Raw genomic sequence first — 23409 nt, 5'->3', positions numbered from 1 at the left:
CAATGTCATAAGCAGGACATAATTGATGACAATTAATGACATGACTGGCTACGTGATGAATTATCTTATTAATTCACACCATCAGCGTATACAGGGTTTTCATTCGCTAGCATCAGGTAGTTTCTAGGGACTTGGTTCTGGGTGCAAAGATGAGCTTGATTGTTTATGACATAATTATTGGTGTTAAAGATAGGGCCGACTACTGCCCCCTTTGGAGGAATTGCGTGCCCATAGTAAACAGAAAAAAAATCCGTTCCAGCTGAACGTGGGAGGGGTCGTTCCCAAAAGGGAACCCTAACCCGTCAACAGGTTTTAAAGTGGATTAAAATAAAATCCACAGTTGACTATAACATTACATACATATTATAAACAGTATATTATGTCAATGAGTCTTGATTGCTGTAACATTCTCCACAGTCCATTGCTTTTAAAACAGAAATGAAATATGTTTTTCTATGTGTTTCCACCTGGAATACAGAGGGAAGTGTAATTGAGGAGCTATACTCCGCCTGGCTGTCTTGAGAGTAAGAGACGTTTGATGGAGTGTTGCAATTCAGCCCGCTCTGCCACGGTTAGACAGATGTACAGTGCTAGCTGGATGGGGGTCTGGGATAGATGACATTCCTATTTGTCAGCCGGGACAGATTAACTGTGGCTGGCTGTTGTGTGTAAATGATTATCATTTGGAGCACAACCAATCACGTGGTGGAGAATGGTGGAGAATTTGACCTAATATTGTGGTCCTTTGTAGATCAGTTCAAATCAAATCAAATGTTATTTGTCACATACACATGGTTAGCAGATGTTAATGCGAGTGTAGCGAAATGCTTTTGGTAGAGGTGCAGGGAGTTGGTAGAGCATAGCTGTTGTAATGTCAGGGTAGTGGGTTTGAATCCTGACACCACCCATACACATCAAATGGATGCACGCATGACTTTGGATAAAAGCCCCTGCTAAACGTAAATATGATTTATATTACATTACAGTTTCCTCCTCTTCTGGGCACGTATTCACAGATTCTCAGAGTAGGAGATCTGATCTGGGATCAGTTTTTGCCTTTTAGATAGTAATTATTCAAATTATTATTCGGCACAGGAGGATGTTTCTCTGGATGTTTTTTTCTGCTGGTCCTGACACAATTCCTTCACAAGGACAATGCATGTCCTTTGAACTCACCTGGACAAAAAGCATTGTAGGAATAGAATAGGAGATAAAAGTGCATGTCTCTTCAGGAACTAACCAACCCTATCAACAGGCAATCTACATGTATTTGCATACAAATGAAAGCCTGGTGCTAAACTGACATAGTTGGTAGGTTAAGACACTTTGTTTGTTTGTGTGTGTGTGTGTGTGTGTGTGTGTGTGTGTGTGTGCGCCTTCCAATCAGTTGTTTCACCACAGCATCCTTCTGTGTTCTCTGAATTGCCAGATGAAAGAAAATGTAGCATCATTCTGGAATCATACCTTATCTATATTCTATTTGAGTTACATGTTTTAAAACTAAAAGCTTATGTGTTGGTTTTGAGCAAGATACAACGTTAGCTATTGTATCGGTGTGCATCCTAACATGTTACTATGGCAACTTGGTGTGTGTGGAGTATTGTGTGGTTTGTGTTAGCTTGTACGTTTCTGTTCAGAGTACTTTTCTGTGCATTATGTCTTCAGTACGTATCGGGTCATCATACAAGGTAAGCTTTTAGCTGCTCCCGCAAGTCATCTAACAATAGTTTTAGTGATACAGAAACACAAGTTAATTCTGACAGCTACACTCTACGCATTACTTTGAACACTGAAGCTAAAACTATTTAACTTTGATCTATACTCAAGCATTTTGGGGTTGAGATCAAACGTTTCATATGAAGCGACAGTACAGAATGTCACCTTTAATTTGAGGGTTTTTTCATACATACAAATTAAAAACATTTGATCTCAAATCCAAAATGCTGGAGTATAGAGCCAAATTAAAAGTTTTATCTTCACTGTCCAAGTAAAGAGGTAGGGAGTGTACATGCTTTCATAAACGTCGATCACCAGTGTGTCATCCATCCGTACTTTACAGATCTTGTAGAGGGAGTCCTGTCCGTCTCCGTCCGTGTCTTTGAAGTAGTCGTGAGCGGGGAAGGTGCGGTGGATGTCTCTGGTGATCACTCCGTCCTGAGCAGAGTCCTGCAACACAAAACAAGGGCTGTGTAAGACATTTGTGACTGTTTTACTCTATATACAAATGCAACTATAAATATGAAATGTGATTCTGTGTGAACACACCACTATACTGTGTACATACAGGCACATACGAACAAGATCATTTCCAACAGACTATAAATAGCTATTCCAGTGTTTCAATACCTACAAGCAACACAACCTATAGTCAGAGAGAAATGTATAATTGGACTTTTTATCAATACACCATACAACTTCACTAAACATCCTTGCATTATTCAAATAGCTATAGTATGCCCAAGGAAACATATTCAGAGGAACAACGCCACCCAACATGTTAAAGTCAGTAGACTAGAGAGAGACCGAGAGAGAGAGAGAGCGAGAGACAGACAAAGCCCAGAAGGAGAAAGAAAATGATATTTTCTGGTTTTCAGAGCATATTCTGTGTGAGCGCCTGGTGATGTCCCATTCCACTCAGCTGCTGCCTGGGCTTTCTAATCTGCAGCACAGCACTTCCTCCAGGATGACTGGCAGCCTGGCATTCTCACACTAACAACTGTGAGCTGCAGATAAAACAGGCCCCGGCACCCTGACGGCTCTGACTGGTGTGTGTGTGTGTGTGTGTGTGTGTGTGTGTGTGTGAGAAAGAATGAGTGAGAGTGACAGCGTGTACGATAGAAAGTGAAAATACACGGTCGTTCTCATTTGGTCTCTTTCTAGTTCACGAGTATCACAGAAGAGGAACTGCCAGCCTTTGCGAGTTTGAGAGGAGCACGAGTCAAAACAAAATGCACCAAAGTAGATGACACTCAATTGTGTATAATGGGGTTAATTGTGTGCAATGGAGTCTGGCATGAGCATCAACACACAGGCTAACATGCCATTCAGCTCACATTAGGTGGAAGTTGACCTTGACTACAGGTCTACAGCCGAATAAAAAGGGGAGGGGGAGAATGAGAGACAGAGAGAGATAAATAGATATACACTGAGTGTACAAAACCTTAAGAACACCTGCTCTTTTCGTGACAGACTGACCAGGTGAATACAGGTGAAAGCTATGATCCCTTATTGATTTCACTTGTTAAATCCACTTCAATCAGTGTAGATGAAGGGGAGGAGACAGATTAAAGAAGGATTTAATTGAGACATGGATAGTGTATACAGTGGGACAAAAAAGTATTTAGTCAGCCACCAATTGTGCAAGTTCTCCCACTTAAAAAGATGAGAGGCCTGTAATTTTCATCATAGGTACACTTCAACTATGACAGACAAAATTAATTGCTCTAGAAGAGATCTGCATAGAGGAATGGGCCAAAATACCAGCAACAGTGTGTGAAAACCTTGTGAAGACTTACAGAAAACGTTTGACCTTTGTCATTAACCAAATACTTATTTTCCACCATAATTTGCAAATAAATTCATAAAAAATCCTACAATGTTATTTTCTGGATTTTTTCCCCCATTTTGTCTGTCATAGTTGAAGTGTACCTATGATGAAAATTACAGGCCTCTCTCATCTTTTTAAGTAGGAGAACTTGCACAATTGGTGGCTGACTAAATACCTTTTTTGCCCCACTATATAAGCCATTCAGAGGGTAAATGCCTTTGAATGGGGTATGGTAGTCGGTGCCAGGCGCACCAGTTTGTGTCAAGAACTGCAACGCTGCTGGCTTTTTCAAGCTCAACAATTTCCAGTGTGTATTAAGAATGGTCCCCCACCCAAAGGACATCCAGCCAACTTGACAACTTTGGGAAGCATTGGAGTCAACATGGGCCAGCATCCCTGTGGAACGCTTTCGACATCTTGTAGAGTCCATACCCTGATGAATTGAAGCTGTACTGTAGGAAAAGGTGGGGGGCTTTATAAAGGTGGGGGGCTTTATAAAGGTGGGGGGCTTTATACAGCCGTATAAAGCTGTTTTCTAAAACATTATATAACAGCTCATACATGTTTATAAAGCATTATACAGTACTGTCAGGTTTTAAGTAAAGTGTTGCTCAAATATCATACTGAAATAACAGATATGTGCAACAGCAGTGTCCGTCTCTAATAGGACTGGGTTAGAACACACTACTATGACATAGGCCTTGTTTTGTTATGATTCTGTCCAGCTAATACTAATTGGATGTGCGTAGCTAGTAGCCAATAGCCTAAGAACAGCTTAGGGAGCAACGGATTCATTTAAGGCAGCAAACAACAGACCGTTGGAGGGTTTGACTGTGGCTGCTGCTGCCAGCTTGGCACATGACAACCTGTAATGCTTAACGAGATTGGAAACGAGGTGGTACGACACACAACGCATTATGGGTGGGTTGGAACTAACCGCTTTATATTCGTCCATTACTAGAGCAAAAGCCATGGATGTTTCTTAGTGCAATGTGTCTTGGCATTTCTTGAGAATATGAAGATAAAAGTATAACAATACCATAGATACCAGCATGAACATGTACACACATACTCTCTGAACAGTCCCCCTTTCCACAACACTCTAACCAGTCTAATAATTAATAAAAAGCGCAGTACCATGGCAACATCAATCTGGGTCTGGAGGAATCTCGTTGACAGGGCCAGTTGTAAACAGTTTGATTAAATGAACGGCACGTCACTACTAATTTAAGGCGCCATTAGTCACCTAAAGCCAGTAAATAAGGCTAGGTTTCCTCTCTACTTCTTCAGATGAGCCAGTTCTCTGATACAATGTCCTTGGCGTCTCTGCTCCGTGCCACTGGCTTGTTGTCACACTGCACTCAAAGGAACAGAGATGAAAAGGGAGAGAAGGAATGTATGAGCAAGGATTTGTGTGTGTGTGTGTGTGTGTGTGTGTGTGTGTGTGTGTGTGTGTGTGTGTGTGTGTGTGTGCGTGCATTGGTCAATGACATTGGCAATGTGTGTTTGTCTGCGTATGTACAGTGGAGTCAACATTATTGCCACCCTTGATAAAGATGAGCAATAATGACTGCATAAAATAAGCCCACTTAAATAATGAGCTGTATTGTACGCTCAATCAAATGGAATTCTATTATTCTACACTAATACAATTGCTCAAAGAAAGAGTTTGTTTAACATGTAATATATTTTTTCTCTCAAAAAGGTAGGGGTAAAAATTGACACCCCTAAAGATGATTATAAATAGATAAATGTTTAGTATTTGCTCCCATATTCCTAGCACACAATGACTACCATCAAGCTTGTAATTATACATACTTGCTGGACGCATTTGCAGTTCGTCTTGGTTGCGTTTCAGATTATTTTGTGCCGAATAGAAATTAATGTTAAATAATGCACTGTATTTTTGGGAGACACTTATAATATAAATAAGAATGTTTCTAAACACAATCTACATGAATGTGGATGCTACCATGATTACAGATAATCCTGAATTAATGCTGAATAATGATGAGGGAGAAAATTGCAGTGGGTTAACTTCTTGGATATAGGGGGCGCTCTTTTAATTTATGGATAAAAAAACGTGCCCGTTTTAAGCGCAATATTTTGTCACGAAAAGATGCTCGACTATGCATATAATTGGCAGCTTTGGAAAGATAACACTAAGGTTTCCAAAACTGCAAAGATATTATCTGTGAGTGGGTTATAAAATAATTTCCCCATTTATTTGAGCATACAATACAGCTCAGTATTTGAATGTTTTATTTTATACAGTCATTATTGCTCATCTTTAGCAAGGGTGTCAATTTCAGAACCCTCTAATCACTCTGATATCAATACAAATGTAATCTAATGAAAAACACACATTTCTATAGGCTATGCAATAGCGTGAGAAAAAGTGATGGGCTCTACTAAAAAGAGGAGGATTCCATCAGCGTACTATAGTAGGCTAGGCCTACTATATTTATTTCTCAACTTTTCTAATATTAAGCACATTGCTTATATTTACAACAGGACAATAGCCTACCTGGCTGGCATGAAATGAACCACGCAAAAAGTGTCCTCCAATCTTAATTTAAGTGCATAGATTAAATTTTTTCCCGCTGCCAGGTGCACAATAATGGTCCATTCTAAATCTCACAAATCTCACACATTTGATTTATTATATGTAAAGACAAGATTAAATCAAGAATAGTCTACTTAATGCAACCAAATACTAATTGAGTGTATGTAAACTTCTGACCCACTGGGAATGTGATAAAATAAATAAAAGCTGAAATAAATAATTCTCGACACTATTATTCTGACATTTCACATTGTTAAAATAAAGTGGTGCTACTAACTGACCTAAGACTGGGAATTTTTACTATGATTAAATGTCAGGAATTGTGAAAAACTGAGTTTAAATGTATTTGGCTAAGGTGTATGTAAACCTCCGACTTCAACTGTATATTATCACTTGTGAATGATGCCCAGCATAAGAAACAATGCCTTTTTTTGCGCCTTTTTCGAATCATAGTCGCACACCTCATGTAGCCTAGCCCATAGGCCTATATGTTTTAATAAGGTTAGTATCACACCTCATGTAGCATAGCCCATAGGCCTATATGTTTTAATAAGGTTAGTATCACACCTCATGTAGCATAGCCCATAGGCCTATATGTTTTAATAAGGTTAGTATCACAACTCATGTAGCATAGCCCATAGGCCTATATGTTTTAATAAGGTTAGTATCACACCTCATGTAGCATAGCCCATAGGCCTATATGTTTTAATAAGGTTAGTATCAAATCAAATTTTATTTGTCACATACACATGGTTAGCAGATGTTAGTGCGAGTGTAGCGAAATGCTTGTGCTTCTAGTTCCGACAATGCAGTAATAACCAACAAGTAATCTAGCTAACAATTCCAAAACTACTACCTTATAGACACAAGTGTAAGGGGATAAAGAATATGTACATAAAGATATATGAATGAGTGATGGTACAGAGCGGCATAGGCAAGATACAGTAGATGGTATTGAGTGCAGTATATACATATGAGATGAGTATGTAAAAAAAGTGGCATAGTTAAAGTGGCTAGTGATACATGTATTACATAAGGATGCAGTAGATGATATAGAGTACAGTATATACGTATACATATGAGATGAATAATGTAGGGAACATTATATTAGGTAGCATTGTTTAAAGTGGCTAGTGATATATTTTACATAATTTCCCATCAATTCCCATTATTAAAGTGGCTGGAGTTGAGTCAGTGTGTTGGCAGCACCCACTCAATGTTAGTGGTGGCTGTTTAACAGTCTGATGGCCTTGAGATAGAAGCTGTTTTTCAGTCTCTCGGTCCCAGCTTTGATGCACCTGTACTGACCTCGCCTTCTGGATGATAGCGGGGTGAACAGGCAGTGGCTCGGGTGGTTGCTGTCCTTGATGATCTTTATGGCCTTCCTGTGACATCGGGTGGTGTAGGTGTCCTGGAGGGCAGGTAGTTTGCCCCCGGTGATGCGTTGTGCAGACCTCACTACCCTCTGGAGAGCCTTACGGTTGTGGGCGGAGCAATTGCCGTACCAGGCGGTGATACAGCCCGACAGGATGCTCTCGATTGTGCATCTGTAGAAGTTTGTGAGTGCTTTTGGTGATAAGCCGAATTTCTTCAGCCTCCTGAGGTTGAAGAGGCGCTGCTACGCCTTCTTCACGATGCTGTCTGTGTGGGTGGACCAATTCAGTTTGTCTGTGATGTGTACGCCGAGGAACTTAAAACTTACTACCCTCTCCACTACTGTTCCATCGATGTGGATAGGGGGGTGTTCCCTCTGCTGTTTCCTGAAGTCCACAATCATCTCCTTAGTTTTGTTGACGTTGAGTGTGAGGTTATTTTCCTGACACCACACTCCGAGGGCCCTCACCTCCTCCCTGTAGGCCGTCTCGTCGTTGTTGGTAATCAAGCCTACCACTGTTGTGTCGTCCGCAAACTTGATGATTGAGTTGGAGGCGTGCGTGGCCATGCAGTCGTGGGTGAACAGGGAGTACAGGAGAGGGCTCAGAACGCACCCTTGTGGGGCCCCAGTGTTGAGGATCAGCGGGGTGGAGATGTTGTTGTTGCCTACCCTCACCACCTGGGGGCGGCCCGTCAGGAAGTCCAGTACCCAGTTGCACAGGGCGGGGTCGAGACCCAGGGTCTCGAGCTTGATGACGAGCTTGGAGGGCACTATGGTGTTAAATGCCGAGCTGTAGTCGATGAACAGCATTCTCACATAGGTATTCCTCTTGTCCAGATGGGTTAGGGCAGTGTGCAGTGTGGTTGAGATTGCATCGTCTGTGGACCTATTTGGGCGGTAAGCAAATTGGAGTGGGTCTAGGGTGTCAGGTAGGGTGGAGGTGATATGGTCCTTGACTAGTCTCTCAAAGCACTTCATGATGACGGAAGTGAGTGCTACGGGGCGGTAGTCGTTTAGCTCAGTTACCTTAGCTTTCTTGGGAACAGGAACAATGGTGGCCCTCTTGAAGCATGTGTGAACAACAGACTGGGATAGGGATTGATTGAATATGTCCGTAAACACACCAGCCAGCTGGTCTGCGCATGCTCTGAGGGCGCGGCTGGGGATGCTGTCTGGGCCTGCAGCCTTGCGAGGGTTGACACGTTTAAATGTCTTCCTCACGTCGGCTGCAGTGAAGGAGAGTCCGCATGTTTTAGTTGCGGGCAGTGTCAGTGGCACTGTATTGTCCTCAAAGCGGGCAAAAAAGTTATTTAGTCTGCCTGGGAGCAAGACATCCTGGTCCGTGACGGTGCTGGTTCTCTTTTTGTAATCCGTGATTGACTGTAGACCCTGCCACATACCTCTTGTGTATGAGCCGTTGAATTGAGATTCTACTTTGTCTCTATACTGACGCTTAGCTTGTTTGATTGCCTTGCGGAGGGAATAGTTACACTGTTTGTATTCGGTCATGTTTCCAGTCACCTTGCCCTGATTAAAAACAGTGGTTCGCGCTTTCAGTTTCACACGAATGCTGCCATCAATCTACGGTTTCTGGTTTGGGAATGTTTTAATCGTTGCTATGGGAACGACATCTTCAACGCACGTTCTAATGAACTCGCACACCGAATCAGCGTATTCGTCAATGTTGTCGTCTGACGCAATACGGAACATATCCCAGTCCACGTGATGGAAGCAGTCTTGGAGTGTGGAATCCGATTGGTCGGACCAGCGTTGAACAGACCTCAGCGCGGGAGCTTCTTGTTTTAGTTTCTGTCTGTAGGCAGGGATCAACAAAATGGAGTCATGGTCAGCTTTTCCGAAAGGAGGGCGGGGCAGGGCCTTATATGCGTCGCGGAAGTTGGAATAGCAATGATCCAAGGTTTTTCCCGCCCTGGTTGCGCAATCGATATGCTGATAAAATTGAGGAAGTCTTGTTTTCAGATTAGCCTTGTTAAAATCCCCAGCTACAATGAATGCAGCCTCCGGATATATGGATTCCAGTTTGCAAAGAGTCAAATAAAGTTTGTTCAGAGCCATCGATGTGTCTGCTTGGGGGGGAATATATACGGCTGTGATTATAATCGAAGAGAATTCCCTTGGTAGATAATGCGGTCTACATTTGATTGTGAGGAATTCTAAATCAGGTGAACAGAAGGACTTAAGTTCCTGTATGTTGTTTTGGCCACACCACGTCACGTTAACCATAAAGCATACGCCCCCGCCCCTCTTCTTACCAGAAAGATGTTTGTTTCTGTCGGCGCGATGCGTGGAGAAACCAGCTGGCTGCACCGTCTCCGATAGAGTCTCTCCAGTGAGCCATGTTTCCGTGAAGCAAAGAACGTTAAAGTCTCTGATGTCCCTCTGGAATGCTACCCTTGCTCGGATTTCATCAACCTTGTTGTCAAGAGACTGGACATTGGCGAGGAGAATGCTAGGGAGTGGTGCACGATGTGCCCGTCTCCGGAGTCTGACCAGAAGACCGCTTCGTTTTCCCCTTCTTCAAAGTCGTTTTTTGGGGTCGCCGGCTGGGATCCATTCCGTTGTCCTGGGTGAAAGGCAGAAGACAGGGTCCGCTTCGCGAAAGTCATATCCTTGGTCGTACTGATGGTGAGTTGACGCTGCTCTTATGTTCAGTAGTTCTTCTCGACTGTATGTAATGAAACCTAAGATGACCTGGGGTACCAATGTAAGAAATAACACGTAAAAAAACAAAAAACTGCAGTTTCCTAGGAACGCGAAGCGAGGCGGCCATCTCTGTCGGAAGTGAAGAATCACACCTCATGTAGCCTAGCCCATAGGCCTATATGATTTAATAAGGTTAGTATCACAACTAAAGTGGCCAAACTAACTTTGATAATGGTGTTTTCCACTAATTTAATATTTGCGCTTATAGCTTATAATGTAAAAAAATAGCATAATAGTTTATCAACATTTTAAACTAAATGTTCAGATCTGTTGTGTCAGCCACATTGCATCCCTCAAGTGTCCCAGACTATGTTTGGAATATGTATTTCTCACACAGAATAGGTAAAGTTTTGTACTATGGGGGATAGTAGAATGACATAGGCTAGTGCTTTTGCTGTTTGTTAGGCCTACTCATCTTGTTGGCTAACGAAAAGTAAATGTGGACCGTTCTTCCAATATCTTCAATATGCAACTTGGAGAAAATATCCTTTCTATTTTATTCAGCTTAGTTCAATTGTATTCTTCATACTATAAAATAATGCCATGGAATTCTAAGCAAATCTTGTCCGCTAAATGAACTAGTGTATCCCAAAGCCATTTGGCATAGTCAGATCAGGACAACAGAGTATGCTATTCTGTTCTTCTGAAATAGACTACATTTTTTTCATATCATGCTTCTTTAGACCTATCTAAAATAAATAATGGATTTATTGTGAAGGTGTAGGCTATATTACATGGATTTACTGTGAAGGTGTAGGCTATATTACATGGATTCGTTGTGATGGTGTAGGCTATATTACATGGATCCGTTGTGATGGTGTAGGCTATATTACATGGATTCATTGTGATGGTGTAGGCTATATTACATGGATTCATTGTGAAGGCGTAGGCTATATTACATGGATTCATTGTGAAGGCGTAGGCTATATTACATGGATTCATTGTGATGGCGTAGGCTATATTACATGGATTCGTTGTGATGGCGTAGGCTATATTACATGGATTCGTTGTGATGGTGTAGGCTATATTACATGGATTCATTGTGATGGTGTAGGCTATATTACATGGATTTGTTGTGATGGTGTAGGCTATATTACATGGATCCGTTGTGATGGTGTAGGCTATATTACATGGATTCATTGTGATGGCGTAGGCTATATTACATGGATTCGTTGTGATGGTGTAGGCTATATTACATGGATTCGTTGTGATGGTGTAGGCTACATTACATGGATCCGTTGTGATGGTGTAGGCTATATTACATGGATTCATTGTGATGGTGTAGGCTATATTACATGGATTCATTGTGATGGTGTAGGCTATATTACATGGATTCATTGTGAAGGTGTAGGCTATATTACATGGATTCGTTGTGATGGTGTAGGCTATATAACACAGATTCATTGTGATGGCGTAGGCTATATAACATGGATTCATTGTGATGGTGTAGGCTATATTACATGGATTCATTGTGATGGTGTAGGCTATATTACATGGATTCATTGTGTTGGTGTAGGGTATATTACATGGATTCATTGTGAAGGTGTAGGCAATATAACATGGATTCATTGTGATGGCGTAGGCTATATAACATGGATTCATTGTGATGGCGTAGGCTATATAACATGGATTCATTGTTAAGGTGTAGGCTATATTACATGGATTCATTAGACGTTTTAAAATGTAGGAAGACAGGAGATGCTACATGTGTTTGTTAATTAACAGTCAATTACCGTGAGACCAACAGTTATTTGCTTGATAATCACAGGCTGAGGAAATGTGGTGACCGCCACAACCCTACTCCAGACCCACTACCATCATTAAGCATGCTGTACTACTGTACTGGATGGTGACAGTAGGAACATTATGTGGGCATGGGGTGATCTAGATTTACCAGGGTCTCAAAGACCATCCTCGCCAATACAATCTTATCATAAAGAAACCATTCATGAATCTCTCTCTCCACACACACACACACACCCTTCCACTCCCTCATCATAACATGTCATGGAAACATTGTCCCACCAGGTCAGAATCCTCATGAACCACAGCATGTTATGATACATAATATAATACATATGCAGGGATTCAACAAAACAACTGAAGCAGGATAAGGTCAGAGTGTACTGTGTGTGTGTGTGTGTGGTGGTGGTGGGGGGGGGGGGGGGCTAAAAACAGTGAAAGAAAAACAGAAAGAGAAACAATAAGGAGAGTTATTCTATGCAGCTTGGGGGCCTGTTGGCAGACAAGGCATTACTCTTCCCTGCGAGCAACACAGGCAGGTAACCCATTTAGCACCCCAAAATAAAGTGATGATTTTGCCAAGTCAAGCTAACACTCCCACACCCATCACCTCTTTCCCTAACAATCTCACTCTGCAACCAGAGCTGGTGGTAACTAAGTCACTCCGGTGCAAACCTTGAATGCCGCTCACACCTCGGGCAAGATGCACCGGGGAATTGGGTAGTACACAGCCGGGTATACTGAGGTCAGCACCAGTAACTGGAGATGCTGATACTAATAGTGTTTGAAAAAGGTGTTATACACGAGATAAAGGCTGGAAATTATACTCAACTCAAACACCATTACACTGAATTAAATAAATACGAGTCAAATGCTGCCCCGAGGAGGGCTGGGTTGTGTGTTTGGAAAGAACAATCATCTAAGCTGCAATCCAGGCACAGTCACTAGTTAATAGTGCAATGGATCGGATCTTGCTCTGCCCCACTGTCTAGCCATCTCTCTCTTACTCCATTTGTCCTTCTCTCTCTTTCTGTGTGTAAGAAAATGGATCTCATATGTGGCGCGGTGTCGTAAAGCCCATGGTTCCTGACAAATAGGCTCCATACATAAGCAGAGGGAATCCAAATGGTCATTTAGTCACAAACATCTGTGAAGGAAGCCTGCCTCAGTCAAACAAGCAAAGAAGAATCAGAGCGAGGGGGGGTCAATATGCGATGCCGCATGTCCTCTCACTGTCATTCATTTTATTGGCATAATTACTAAGGCTAATTCGAAGCTAGTCTGACTTGGAGTTTTCTATACGGGTTGACGGATCGAACCCAGCTGTTTGTGTTGGCCAAGGCCCAGTCAACAAGCTACTGCTGGACCCTGTCAGAAGAGAAAGACAAAACCGATGACCTTCAAGCCCATTGATCTGAGGTGGGCTCACCTCTGCGGCACACCAGTGGATCACTTAAAGCCCTGCTGGAAGGTTCCACACAGGCTGGTTGTGGATCTGTGTTGCTATGCTATCGTCTGGTCTAATCCATCTCTCTGGAAAACTGTTGCAGTTATTGCACGATTGTTCTATTCCTGCACTAGCACGTGTGTTTCCGCTAAGCAAAGGCTTGACGATTGGTTGACGACGTGAATCAGGTGTTCTAGTGCTGGAATCAAAAAAAAAGGTCCAATAGCTGTTGTCAAACTGTTGAATTTACTCCTCAGAGTAAATAGGAGATGATTTACTTGACCATGAACATACTTACTTCAGGCCACAGGGGACCATCAAAGCCTTGGTCGAGCAGACCCTTAAACAAGGTTTATGTAATGAGGGTTTCAGACGCCCCTGGTGGGGTGCAGTGATGCTTCTCTAAACCTTCAGAGCTGGGGCTGCGTGTGGACTGAGACGCAGACAGGAGAAGAAGCAGTCAGAGCCCATTAAGCCCAACCTGACGGCCAGTCCAATCAGTGTGGAGCGAGATCCCGGCTGACAAGTGATGCTAGCATCCTGTGGAGAGACTCAGAGATAGCCACAGTAAGCCAGACAGCTAGCTGCATTGTGCTTATGGAGACAGATCCCCTTACTCTGGGCTGATGTGGGTGCACTGCACATTAGACACAGCAAAAGTTGATTCAAAAGTTCCTGGGTAGCCAGCTGGGTATTAAGAAATATGTGCATCCAGTTATCAGACAAGTTGCAATGAGCAAGTGTGACTAACTTGTCCTGCCTATTTGTGAACGCTTTGGAACGAAATGGCCTGACACACTGCTGATGGGTGCAGTTAGGTATCCCCCGCCCAACATATGTCCCACTTAACACACAAAGCATGCTTCTAGAACTACTCAGAAAGTTCTCAGTACTGTTGTATCCTATGGTGTATCGAATAGAACATTGCCGGGAGTCTCTTGTAGCCTGGTCGAGGACGAGAGTATGACTGAGGCAGACAGATGGGCATGTCTTCACCCATCCTCACACCCGGCTGAGTGGAACAGCCCTGTCACCAGCAGACCACCCTGCTGCGGCATGACCCAGATCGCAGGGGGATGCCAAAGTGCTCATCACAACCACCCCCCCGATTGAGAGCGAGCAAAGTCGGTGTAGTGCACCACGCTGGAGAGCAGCGCCTCAGATGAACAGGCAGCATGGTGTGTCAGAGAGCATCCCTGTCTGGGGACTAAACCTTGGCACGCCTCCAGGGAAAGTTCTCCTGGGTCAGAATCTGAAAGAAGTGGTTGGATTGGAAACAGCCATGGAAGTCATGAGGTACATTCAAATGCATTACCATCACAATGAGTGGCACAGCCAGAAGTTAAAACGTTAATATCAAGTGTCTATGTTCTCCCATTCTCACTTATTTACTCCTGTCCCCTCAGTTCATCAATTGTCCCTTTAGGGGTTGTCTCTCAAAAAAAGGTGTGAAACAAAGGTGTCCCATTTTCTTTCCCCACTATAAAGGCTGGCAACACTGATATCACACTGGGCAAAAACTTTCCACGTCATTTAAACAAAAACATTAAATGTGATGACGTTGAATGAACCAGAAAAAAGGATTGGATTTGCAAAAAGCCATCAACACAAGGGAATCGTTTTTTTCCCACCAATCTCAACCCAATTAAAAAAAAATATATTTAACATTGAATTCAACCAAATCTACAGTACCAGTCAAAGTTTGGACATACATACTCATTCAAGGGTTTTTCTTTATTTTGACTATTTTCTACATTGTAAAATAATACTGAAGACATCAAAACTATGAAATAACACATATGGATACCATGTAGTAAACAAAAGTGTTATAAATATAAAAATATATTTTATATTTGGAGATTCTTCAAAGTAGCCACCCTTTGCCTTGATGACGGCTTTGCACACTCTTGGCATTCTCTCAACCAGTTTCATGAGGAATGCTGTTCCAACAGTCTTGAAAGAGTTCTCACATATGCTGAGGACTTGTTGGCTGCTTTTCCAACTCATCCCAAACCATCTTAATTGAGTTGAGGTTTGATGATTGTGGATGCCAAGTCATCTGATGCAGCACTCCATCACTCTATTTGGTCAAATAGCTCTTACACAGCTTGGAGGTGTGTTGGGTCATTGTCCTGTTGAAAAACAAATGATAGTGGGACTAAGTGCAAATCAGATGGGATGGTGTATCGCTGCAGAGTGCTGTGTTAGCCATAATGGTTAAGTTTGCCTTGAATTCTAAATAAATCACTGACAGTGTCACAAGCAAAGCACCCCCACACTATCACACCTCCTCCTCCATGCTTCACGGTGGGAACCACACATGCAGAGATCATCCGTTCACCTACTCCTCGTCTCACATAGACACAGTGGTTGGAACCGGAAACCTCAAACTTGGACTCATCAGACCAAAGGACACATTTCTAATGCCCATTGATCGTGTTTCTTGGACCAAGCAAGTCTCCTCTTCTTATTGGTGTCCTTTAGTAGTGGTTTCTTTGAAGCAATTCTACAATGAAGGCCTGATTCACACAGTCTCTTCTGAACAGTTGATGCTGAGATGTGTCTGTTACTTGAACTCTGTGAAGCATATATTTGGGCTGCAATCTGAGTTGCTCTAATGAACTTATCCTCTGCAGCAGAGGTAACTCTGGGTTTTCCTTTCCTGTGGCGGTCCTCATGAGAGCCAGTTTCTTCATAGCGCTTGATGGTTTTTGCGACTGCATTTGAAGAGATCTTGAAATGTTGACTGAACTTCATGTGTTAAAGTAACGATGGACCTTCGTTTCTCTTTGCTTATTGGAGCTGTTCTTGCCATAACATGGACTTGGTCTTTTACCAACTAGGGCTATGTTCTGTATACCACCCCTACCTTGTCACAACACAACTGATTGGCTCAAACACATTAAGGAAATAAATTCCACAAATTAACAAGGCACACCTGTTAATTGAGATGCATTCCAGGTGACTACCTCATGAAGCTGGTTGAGAGAATGTCAAGAGTGTGCAAAGCTGTCATCAAGGCAAAGTGAGGTTACTATGAAGAATAACAAATATATTTTGATTTAACACTTTTTTGGTTACTACATGATTCCAAATGTGTTATTTCATATTTTTGATGTCTCCACTATTATTCTACAATGTAGAAAATAGTAAAAATAAAATAAAAACCCTGGAATAAGTAGGTGTCCAAACGTTTGACTGGTAATGAGTAACATAATGAGCTGGATTGCTTGTCTTTCCAATTAGTTATTTCTTGCTTGTGCTCATTATCAAAATTTGCTAGCAGCTTCTATGGAAATTCTCTAGTACTTGTGCTAAGTTTGTTAGCATTCTGGTAATAGATGCCCAATGGGCTTTTTTGCACCTGTCTCTCTCTCTCTCTCCGTCGCTCTCTCATATACATATAAAAAACAAGATGTATGGTATTACTGGCTTAGTACACAAGTGGGTCATAAAAGTGCAAAAAAGCCCATTGGGCATCTATTACCAGAATGCTAACAAACTTAGCACAAGTACTAGAGAATTTCCATTTAGAGACAGATTAATCTTGTTCATGAATTATGCATGTGTGGCGCTGTGTGTGATCGTGCTGAAGGCCTGTTATTAAGTGTGTCGTGGGGAGAAAACACAGTGCATCTACAGACCTCACAAGCAACCGTCTTGAACACAGTCATTTATAGCATTGAGAGAGAGAGGGTTTGCATTCTTTACTTCTTGGTACTCTGGGCAGTGCCTAAAGAGACAAACCAGACGGCAACACGTGACATCCCTCTTGGCCCACCTGGATCTCCATGTTTCATTTCTCCCCCAGGCCACCGTAATATATTCTGCTGATATTCAGACGATGGCATTCCGTTTTTAAAATCAGTGACATTTGTCCTATTGTCGTGGCCAGGAATTTTGGGTGATGTCCCTCGGGTGGGACAACATCTGGTCGTCTTGACAGATTTCAAACTCATCTGTCTCCGTGTTGACATTGATGGCCAATGAGTGGCAGTGCATTCGAATTAGTTTGAAACTGCAGGCCCATTCCAAGTGGAGTGCACTTGGATGCATGGTGCTGGAGCAGGATAGGAATGTGGCCAGACCGGTGGTACGAGGCACCAGATAAAGTACACCCCCCCCCCCAGAGGCACCTGATATTGTGTTTATACCAGAGGACATGGGTTGTGTCCCTTTCTCCGTAGCCACAAAGTATGATTCCACAGCCACATTCGGCCACAAGAATGACATCATTACATTTTTAAAGAGACAGCGTATACTTTTATAAAATAAGAGATGGCTTCTCCTATGCAAATTTCGATGATCAGTAAAATAAAATGTAATCCTAGAAGTTGCCAATAAAATAAGTCCTAAATGGATAGTCATCTGTATACATGGCTGTCTTCAAAAATGGTATGTCCTTTTCTTTTAAACAGAGCAGTAGCCAAGTTTATCTGTCTGGATCAAGTGCCATTCTGCCACTAAACTAATACACTTTTTTTTGTGGTATCAAGTATCATGATGGTATGGAAGTCAAAATGATATGGTGACAACACTACCTCAAGTACAGACACGCACAGTGAAGGTTTCAAAGCACGTTTGACAAGACAGTCAGAGGGAGACTGCTGTGCTGAAGTAGGCCTTGTGTTTTTATTATTACAGCACTAACACATGAAAAATCAGACAGACATGGCCAATATTATTTTCAAAAGCACACAAATTATTTACCTACAGCAAGAAAAGCCATAATAGCATTTAATAAACTAAGAAAATATTTTCAAAAATATCACTAGATGCAATTATTTGAAGCATCTGAAAAAACACAAATATTCATATCCGTGTCAATGTCAGTATATTAGAATAATCTAGTAGGCCACGTTAAAATACAACAGCAGCAAAGAGGACCTGAGCGAATGCGGTCTGGGCTCCATACAGGAGGGTAATTGTGTCGGAGACACTGTAGAAGGAAAGGGGGATACCTAGTAAGTTGTACAACTGAAATGTGTCTTCCGCATTTAACCCAGTTAACTCTGAATCAGAGAGGTGTGGGGGGCTGCCTTAATCTACATCCACGTCATCGGCACCCAGGGAACAGTGGGTCAACTGCCTTGCTCAGGGGCAAAACGACAGATTTTTACCTTGTCAGCTCAGGGATTTGATCAAGCAACCTTTCGAAGGAGCTCCTGCCTTGTGCTCCAAGTCAATGACTGACCATTCATTCCAATGACCATTCATTCCTATGTCAAGACTAAATAGCGCAATGAAGAAGTTGGTAAAGATGTCGAACAATGGGGACATAACATGCACAGTTTGAGCATCTCCAGGATGTCCAGCCAACTTAGTGCTACCCCCTCTCATTGAGTAACTCAAGATGAAGCCTGACCGGGGTACTGCAGGCTTCCATTCGCATCTCAATTATCCCTTATAAACTACTTCTGTGTGTGATTTTAAAATAATCGGTTCAAGGACATACAGTGCATTCGAAAAGTATTAGGACCCCCCTTGACTTTTTCAGAATTTTGTTACGTTACAGCCTTATTCTAAAACTGCAGAAAAAAGGTATAGAATCAATCCACACACACCATCCCATAATGCCAAAGATTTTTTTTTTTTTTAAACAACACAGCTTATTTACGTAAGTATTTAGACCCTTCACAATGAGTCACAAAATTGAGCTCAAGTGGATCCTGTTTCCATTGATCATCCTTGAGATGTTTCTACAACTTGAGTCCACCTGTCCTGTGGTAAATTCAATTGAGTGGACATGATCTGTCAATGGTGGGTTCTGTCTATATAATGTCCCACAGTTGACAGTGCATGTCAGAGCAAGAACCATGGTCACTCTGACAGAGCTCCAGAGTTCCTCTGTGGAGATTGAAGAAACTTCCAGAAGGACAACCATCTCTGCAGCACTCCACCAATCAGACCTTTATGGTAGAGTGGCCAGACGGAAGCCACTCCTCAGTAAAAGGCACATGACAGCCTGCTTGGAGTTTGCCAAAAGGCACCTAAAGAATTCTCAGACCATCAGGAACAACATCTGGTCTGATTAAACCAAGATTGAACTCTTTGGCCTGAATTCCAAGCGTCATGTTGGGACGGAATCTGGCATCATCCCTACGGTGAAGCATGGTGGAGAGAGCATCACGCTGTGGGGATGTTTTTCAGCCGGGAGGGACTGGAAGACTAGTCAGGATTGAGGCAAAGATGAAGGGAGTAAAGCACAGAGAGATCTTTGATGAAAACCAGCTCCAGAGCACTCAGGATCTCAGACTGGGGCAAAGGTTCCCCTTCCAACAGGACAACGACCCTGCCAGAGGCCAGACTTGATCACTGGAGAGACCTGAACATAGAGGCGCAGCGACGCTCCCCATCCAACCTGACAGGTTGAGGATCTGCAGAGAGGAATGGGAGAAACTCCCCAGATACAGGTGTGCCAAGCTTGTAGCGTCATACCCAAGAAGACTCCAGGCTGTAATCGCTGCCAACGGTGCTTTAGCAAAGTATGGAGTAAAGGCTCTGAATACTTGCGTAAATGTGGACCCGACCCTGACAAGAGGGGAAAGTTTGTATTTTGGACCGGGTCTCGGATAGACCTTTAGTTTATATCATTGTGGTAGAAAGAGCAACTTGAGTCAGAGCAGATTAAAGACCAGGATTGCGCATTATGTCCAAACAAACTCTCATCACAGTCTTTCCTGCTGAACCCTTCATAAGAGACCGCTACAGTATATAAGCCCTTCCCCACTCCACCTCCCAGTAGCAGGCTCCAGACCCTCTGCGGTACATCTGTATGAATGTTCAAGATAGGACAACATTCTAAATGGCCGTTTAACGCTCTCCACTCCATTGTATCTTTCTTGGAGTTATATTTACAGTGTATAGCAGACAAACATCTTCCAAATAAATGCTTCCATGAATGAATAACAACCCAGCTATTTCTGAGCGGCAGAAATACGCATGTTAATTGCGCCCTATTTTTAAACTTCAAATAAACTCTCAAAAACCTCTTTCCTTGCAGAGTGCGGTTCAGAGTTGCCATAGCTACCCTACTTCAGTCTTGCGCTGCTGTAAGGAAGCGCTGGAGACCATGCTGAAACGTCGCTGGAGACAGAATGCTGAACCATCAATTCTCCATATTACACATATACAGTAGGTATGCACGTGCACACACACACACACACACACACACACACACACACACACACAGCAGCCTTTAGTATAATTGTAGAGATAAAAGTGGAGATCACCCTCTGCTACCTGTCCTCCTTTCTCTGTCACCTCCTTTCTTTGCTGGGTGTCATTAGGTGTGAAATGAGTTCTTAAAATAAAATGTATAAAGTGTGTATTCAGAATGGCACCTTATTCCCTATGTAGTGCCTTTGACCAGGGACAATGGTCAAAACTAGTGCACTATATAGGGAATACGGTGCCATTAGGGATGCACCCACAGGCTCCATTTGACCCTTCGTGGCACAACCCCAGTTGTGACCAAACCAAAGCCTACACTGACTGCCGTCTGCAAAGAAAAAGGGGTTTTTGTGCTCAAAACAACGAGAGTAGAGATGCAGCCTTGAATTATACAATTAGAAACGCATGCGAATTGTGCACGCGTTAGGTAGGATCGCATGAACACACAATCACACGTATCTCCTTGTTTCAGGTACACACAGTGACATCTACCAGAGGCAGATATTGGCGCGAGCACACACACAGTGAAACCTACCAGAGGCAGATATTGGAGCGAGCACACACACACACACACACCAGAGGCAGATATTGGCGCGAGCACACACACACACACACACACACACAGTGAAACCTACCAGAGGCAGATATTGGCGCGAGCACACACACAGTGAAACCTACCAGAGGCAGATATTGGAGCGAGCACACACACACACACAGTGAAACCTACCAGAGGCAGATATTGGCGCGAGCGCACACACACCGAAACCTACCAGAGGCAGATATTGGCGCACACACACAGTGAAACCTACCAGAGGCAGATATTGGCGTGAGCACACACACACAGTGAAACCTACCAGAGGCAGATATTGGGGCGAGCGCACACACACACACACACACACACACACACACACACACACACACACACACACACACACAGAAACCTACCAGAGGCAGATATTGGCACACACACACACACTGAAACCTAACAACCAAGTCCAAAAGAGGAAGATACTGTAAGACAAACACACAATCTGTGCAGCCAGTGCCTGCAGTCATTATTATTGACGTAACACGCGCGCACACACACACACACACACACGCTTGTGCATGTTCAGTTGCCAACACACAAACCCAGACAGACCATCCTATTATGTGCTCCAAGGCTGCAGTGAAAGTTCTCTCTTCACTAGAGACCAAAGTCTAGACAAACACGCTGTCGCTCTCCCCAGGGGAGGCGGTTACTGCACTCCTCCAAAGCAGCCACTTGTTGGCTGATTAAACGATGCTAAAACTCAGTCAACTCCTTATGGAGGCGGCCACTGAATTTTCACTCATCCGCCATCCCCTCTCTCGCTCCCTTTCTTTCGCTCCCTTGGGCCTTCATAACCTGTTTGTTCAGCCTCCTAATGACATTAGTTGGTTATTCCATGGCTGGGGGCTATTTCTGGCCCTGGGACACATGATCCCCCTTGGCTGGGCTTTTCACAGGAAAACAATGGCCAGAGTCAGATGACGCAAGGTTGGCTGGCTTCTGCTAGGGGAGAGCAGTGTGGGGCTGCAAATAGGGGGAAACACTGCAGATAGGAAACAGTCACACACTCTTTGCCTACGAAAATATGGAAACAAATAGATAATATACAACTACCACGATCCCAACCTAACTAATTCCAAAACATTCACGTGTTGATCATCCTCTCTTGGTATCCATGACAACGCAAAGATCATTTTATCTGAACAAATCAGACAGGGGCTTTGATAGATGTGCTCTGTAGCCCTCATCAAAACACCGCCATTCCGATGAAACTAATGACATTAACATAACCAATCACACCATTTGTTGTCCTTTCAACTAAATAAACAGCTACAAAAAAACTCCCAAGAAAACAGTTAAGCTTCTGTATAATAATAGAATACACACTATTTTTTCTTATCTCCATCTCAGCAGCCTATATTACACTTCTCAATCCTTTCCCTCCCTCCCTCAAAATGCCCACCCCCTCCCCCTCCTCCACCCCTCCTCCACCCCTCCCTTTACCCCTCCTCCTCCTCTCCCCCTCCCTTTACCCCTCCTCCTCTCCCCCTCCCCCTATCCTCCTCTCCCCCTCCTTTCATCCTCCCTCTCCCCCTCCTTTCATCCTCCCTCTCCCCCTCCTTTCATCCTCCCTCTCCCCCCTCCTCTCCCCCCAGCAGAAGAGAACTTCTGGAGCTCATCTTCCTTCTTTTCAGCTAACAGTGGACACCTGAGAGAGGAGAGGTAGACCACAATGATAAACAATCCCCCTGCTCCATTTCTAACCAGTGAACTCACTGTACCTTGTTTTGTGTGGAGAGGGGAAAAAGAGGGGGAGATGAGACTATTCTGGAGAGAGAAAAAAGATGGGTTTTGCGTGTGTGATGTTGCATACACGGCCATCTCCAAATGATTCTGTTTGTGTTGAAGCCGTTTTGTAGTGAGTATTATATTATGGGGGTGTGGCAAAAGGATAAAGCACTCACGGCCAATTCTAGTCCCTGGTGGTGCTCTAATGCTAACCTGGACAGGACAGCTGTGTGAAAGCGCGTGCATGTGCGTGCGTGTGCTCATGTGAGAATAAATAGAAAACACAGTTCTTTTCAAGCCAATCTGGGAGGGAAAACAGCGAGGGAAAACATCCCCCATTCCCTATGTAAATACCACCGTCGTTACACTGGCCTTACTGACGACGCCTGAGGGCTGCTAATCAACAACCTAATACAGAGTGCTGGTCGTATTATCATGTGAAACACTGCCCTGAGGGCCGCGGGCTGCTCGTCTGTCTTGTGGTATTTATAGGTTGTTAATTCATGATTTAATG

At 43.2% G+C, this 23409-nt stretch overlaps 1 protein-coding gene across 3 annotated transcripts in view; it reads right to left on the bottom strand.

The window, feature by feature from the left end:
• The window catches only part of rabgap1l (RAB GTPase activating protein 1-like), a 151938-nt gene that overhangs the window by 68319 nt on the left and 60210 nt on the right, over positions 1 to 23409 (bottom strand). For 2 of the 3 annotated variants that reach the window (XM_031822471.1, XM_031822473.1), the window contains one exon: positions 2032 to 2166. In XM_031822471.1, the coding sequence (XP_031678331.1) occupies positions 2032 to 2166 (135 nt within the window). The remainder of the gene's footprint in view (positions 1 to 2031; positions 2167 to 23409) is intronic. The other variant, XM_031822472.1, reaches the window with a different exon arrangement.

Source organism: Oncorhynchus kisutch, linkage group LG4 (genome assembly GCF_002021735.2).
Source record: "Oncorhynchus kisutch isolate 150728-3 linkage group LG4, Okis_V2, whole genome shotgun sequence".
Lineage (NCBI taxonomy): Eukaryota > Metazoa > Chordata > Actinopteri > Salmoniformes > Salmonidae > Oncorhynchus > Oncorhynchus kisutch.
Note: the sequence above shows the minus strand (reverse complement) of the source record. Positions and strands in the feature narration are given on the sequence as shown.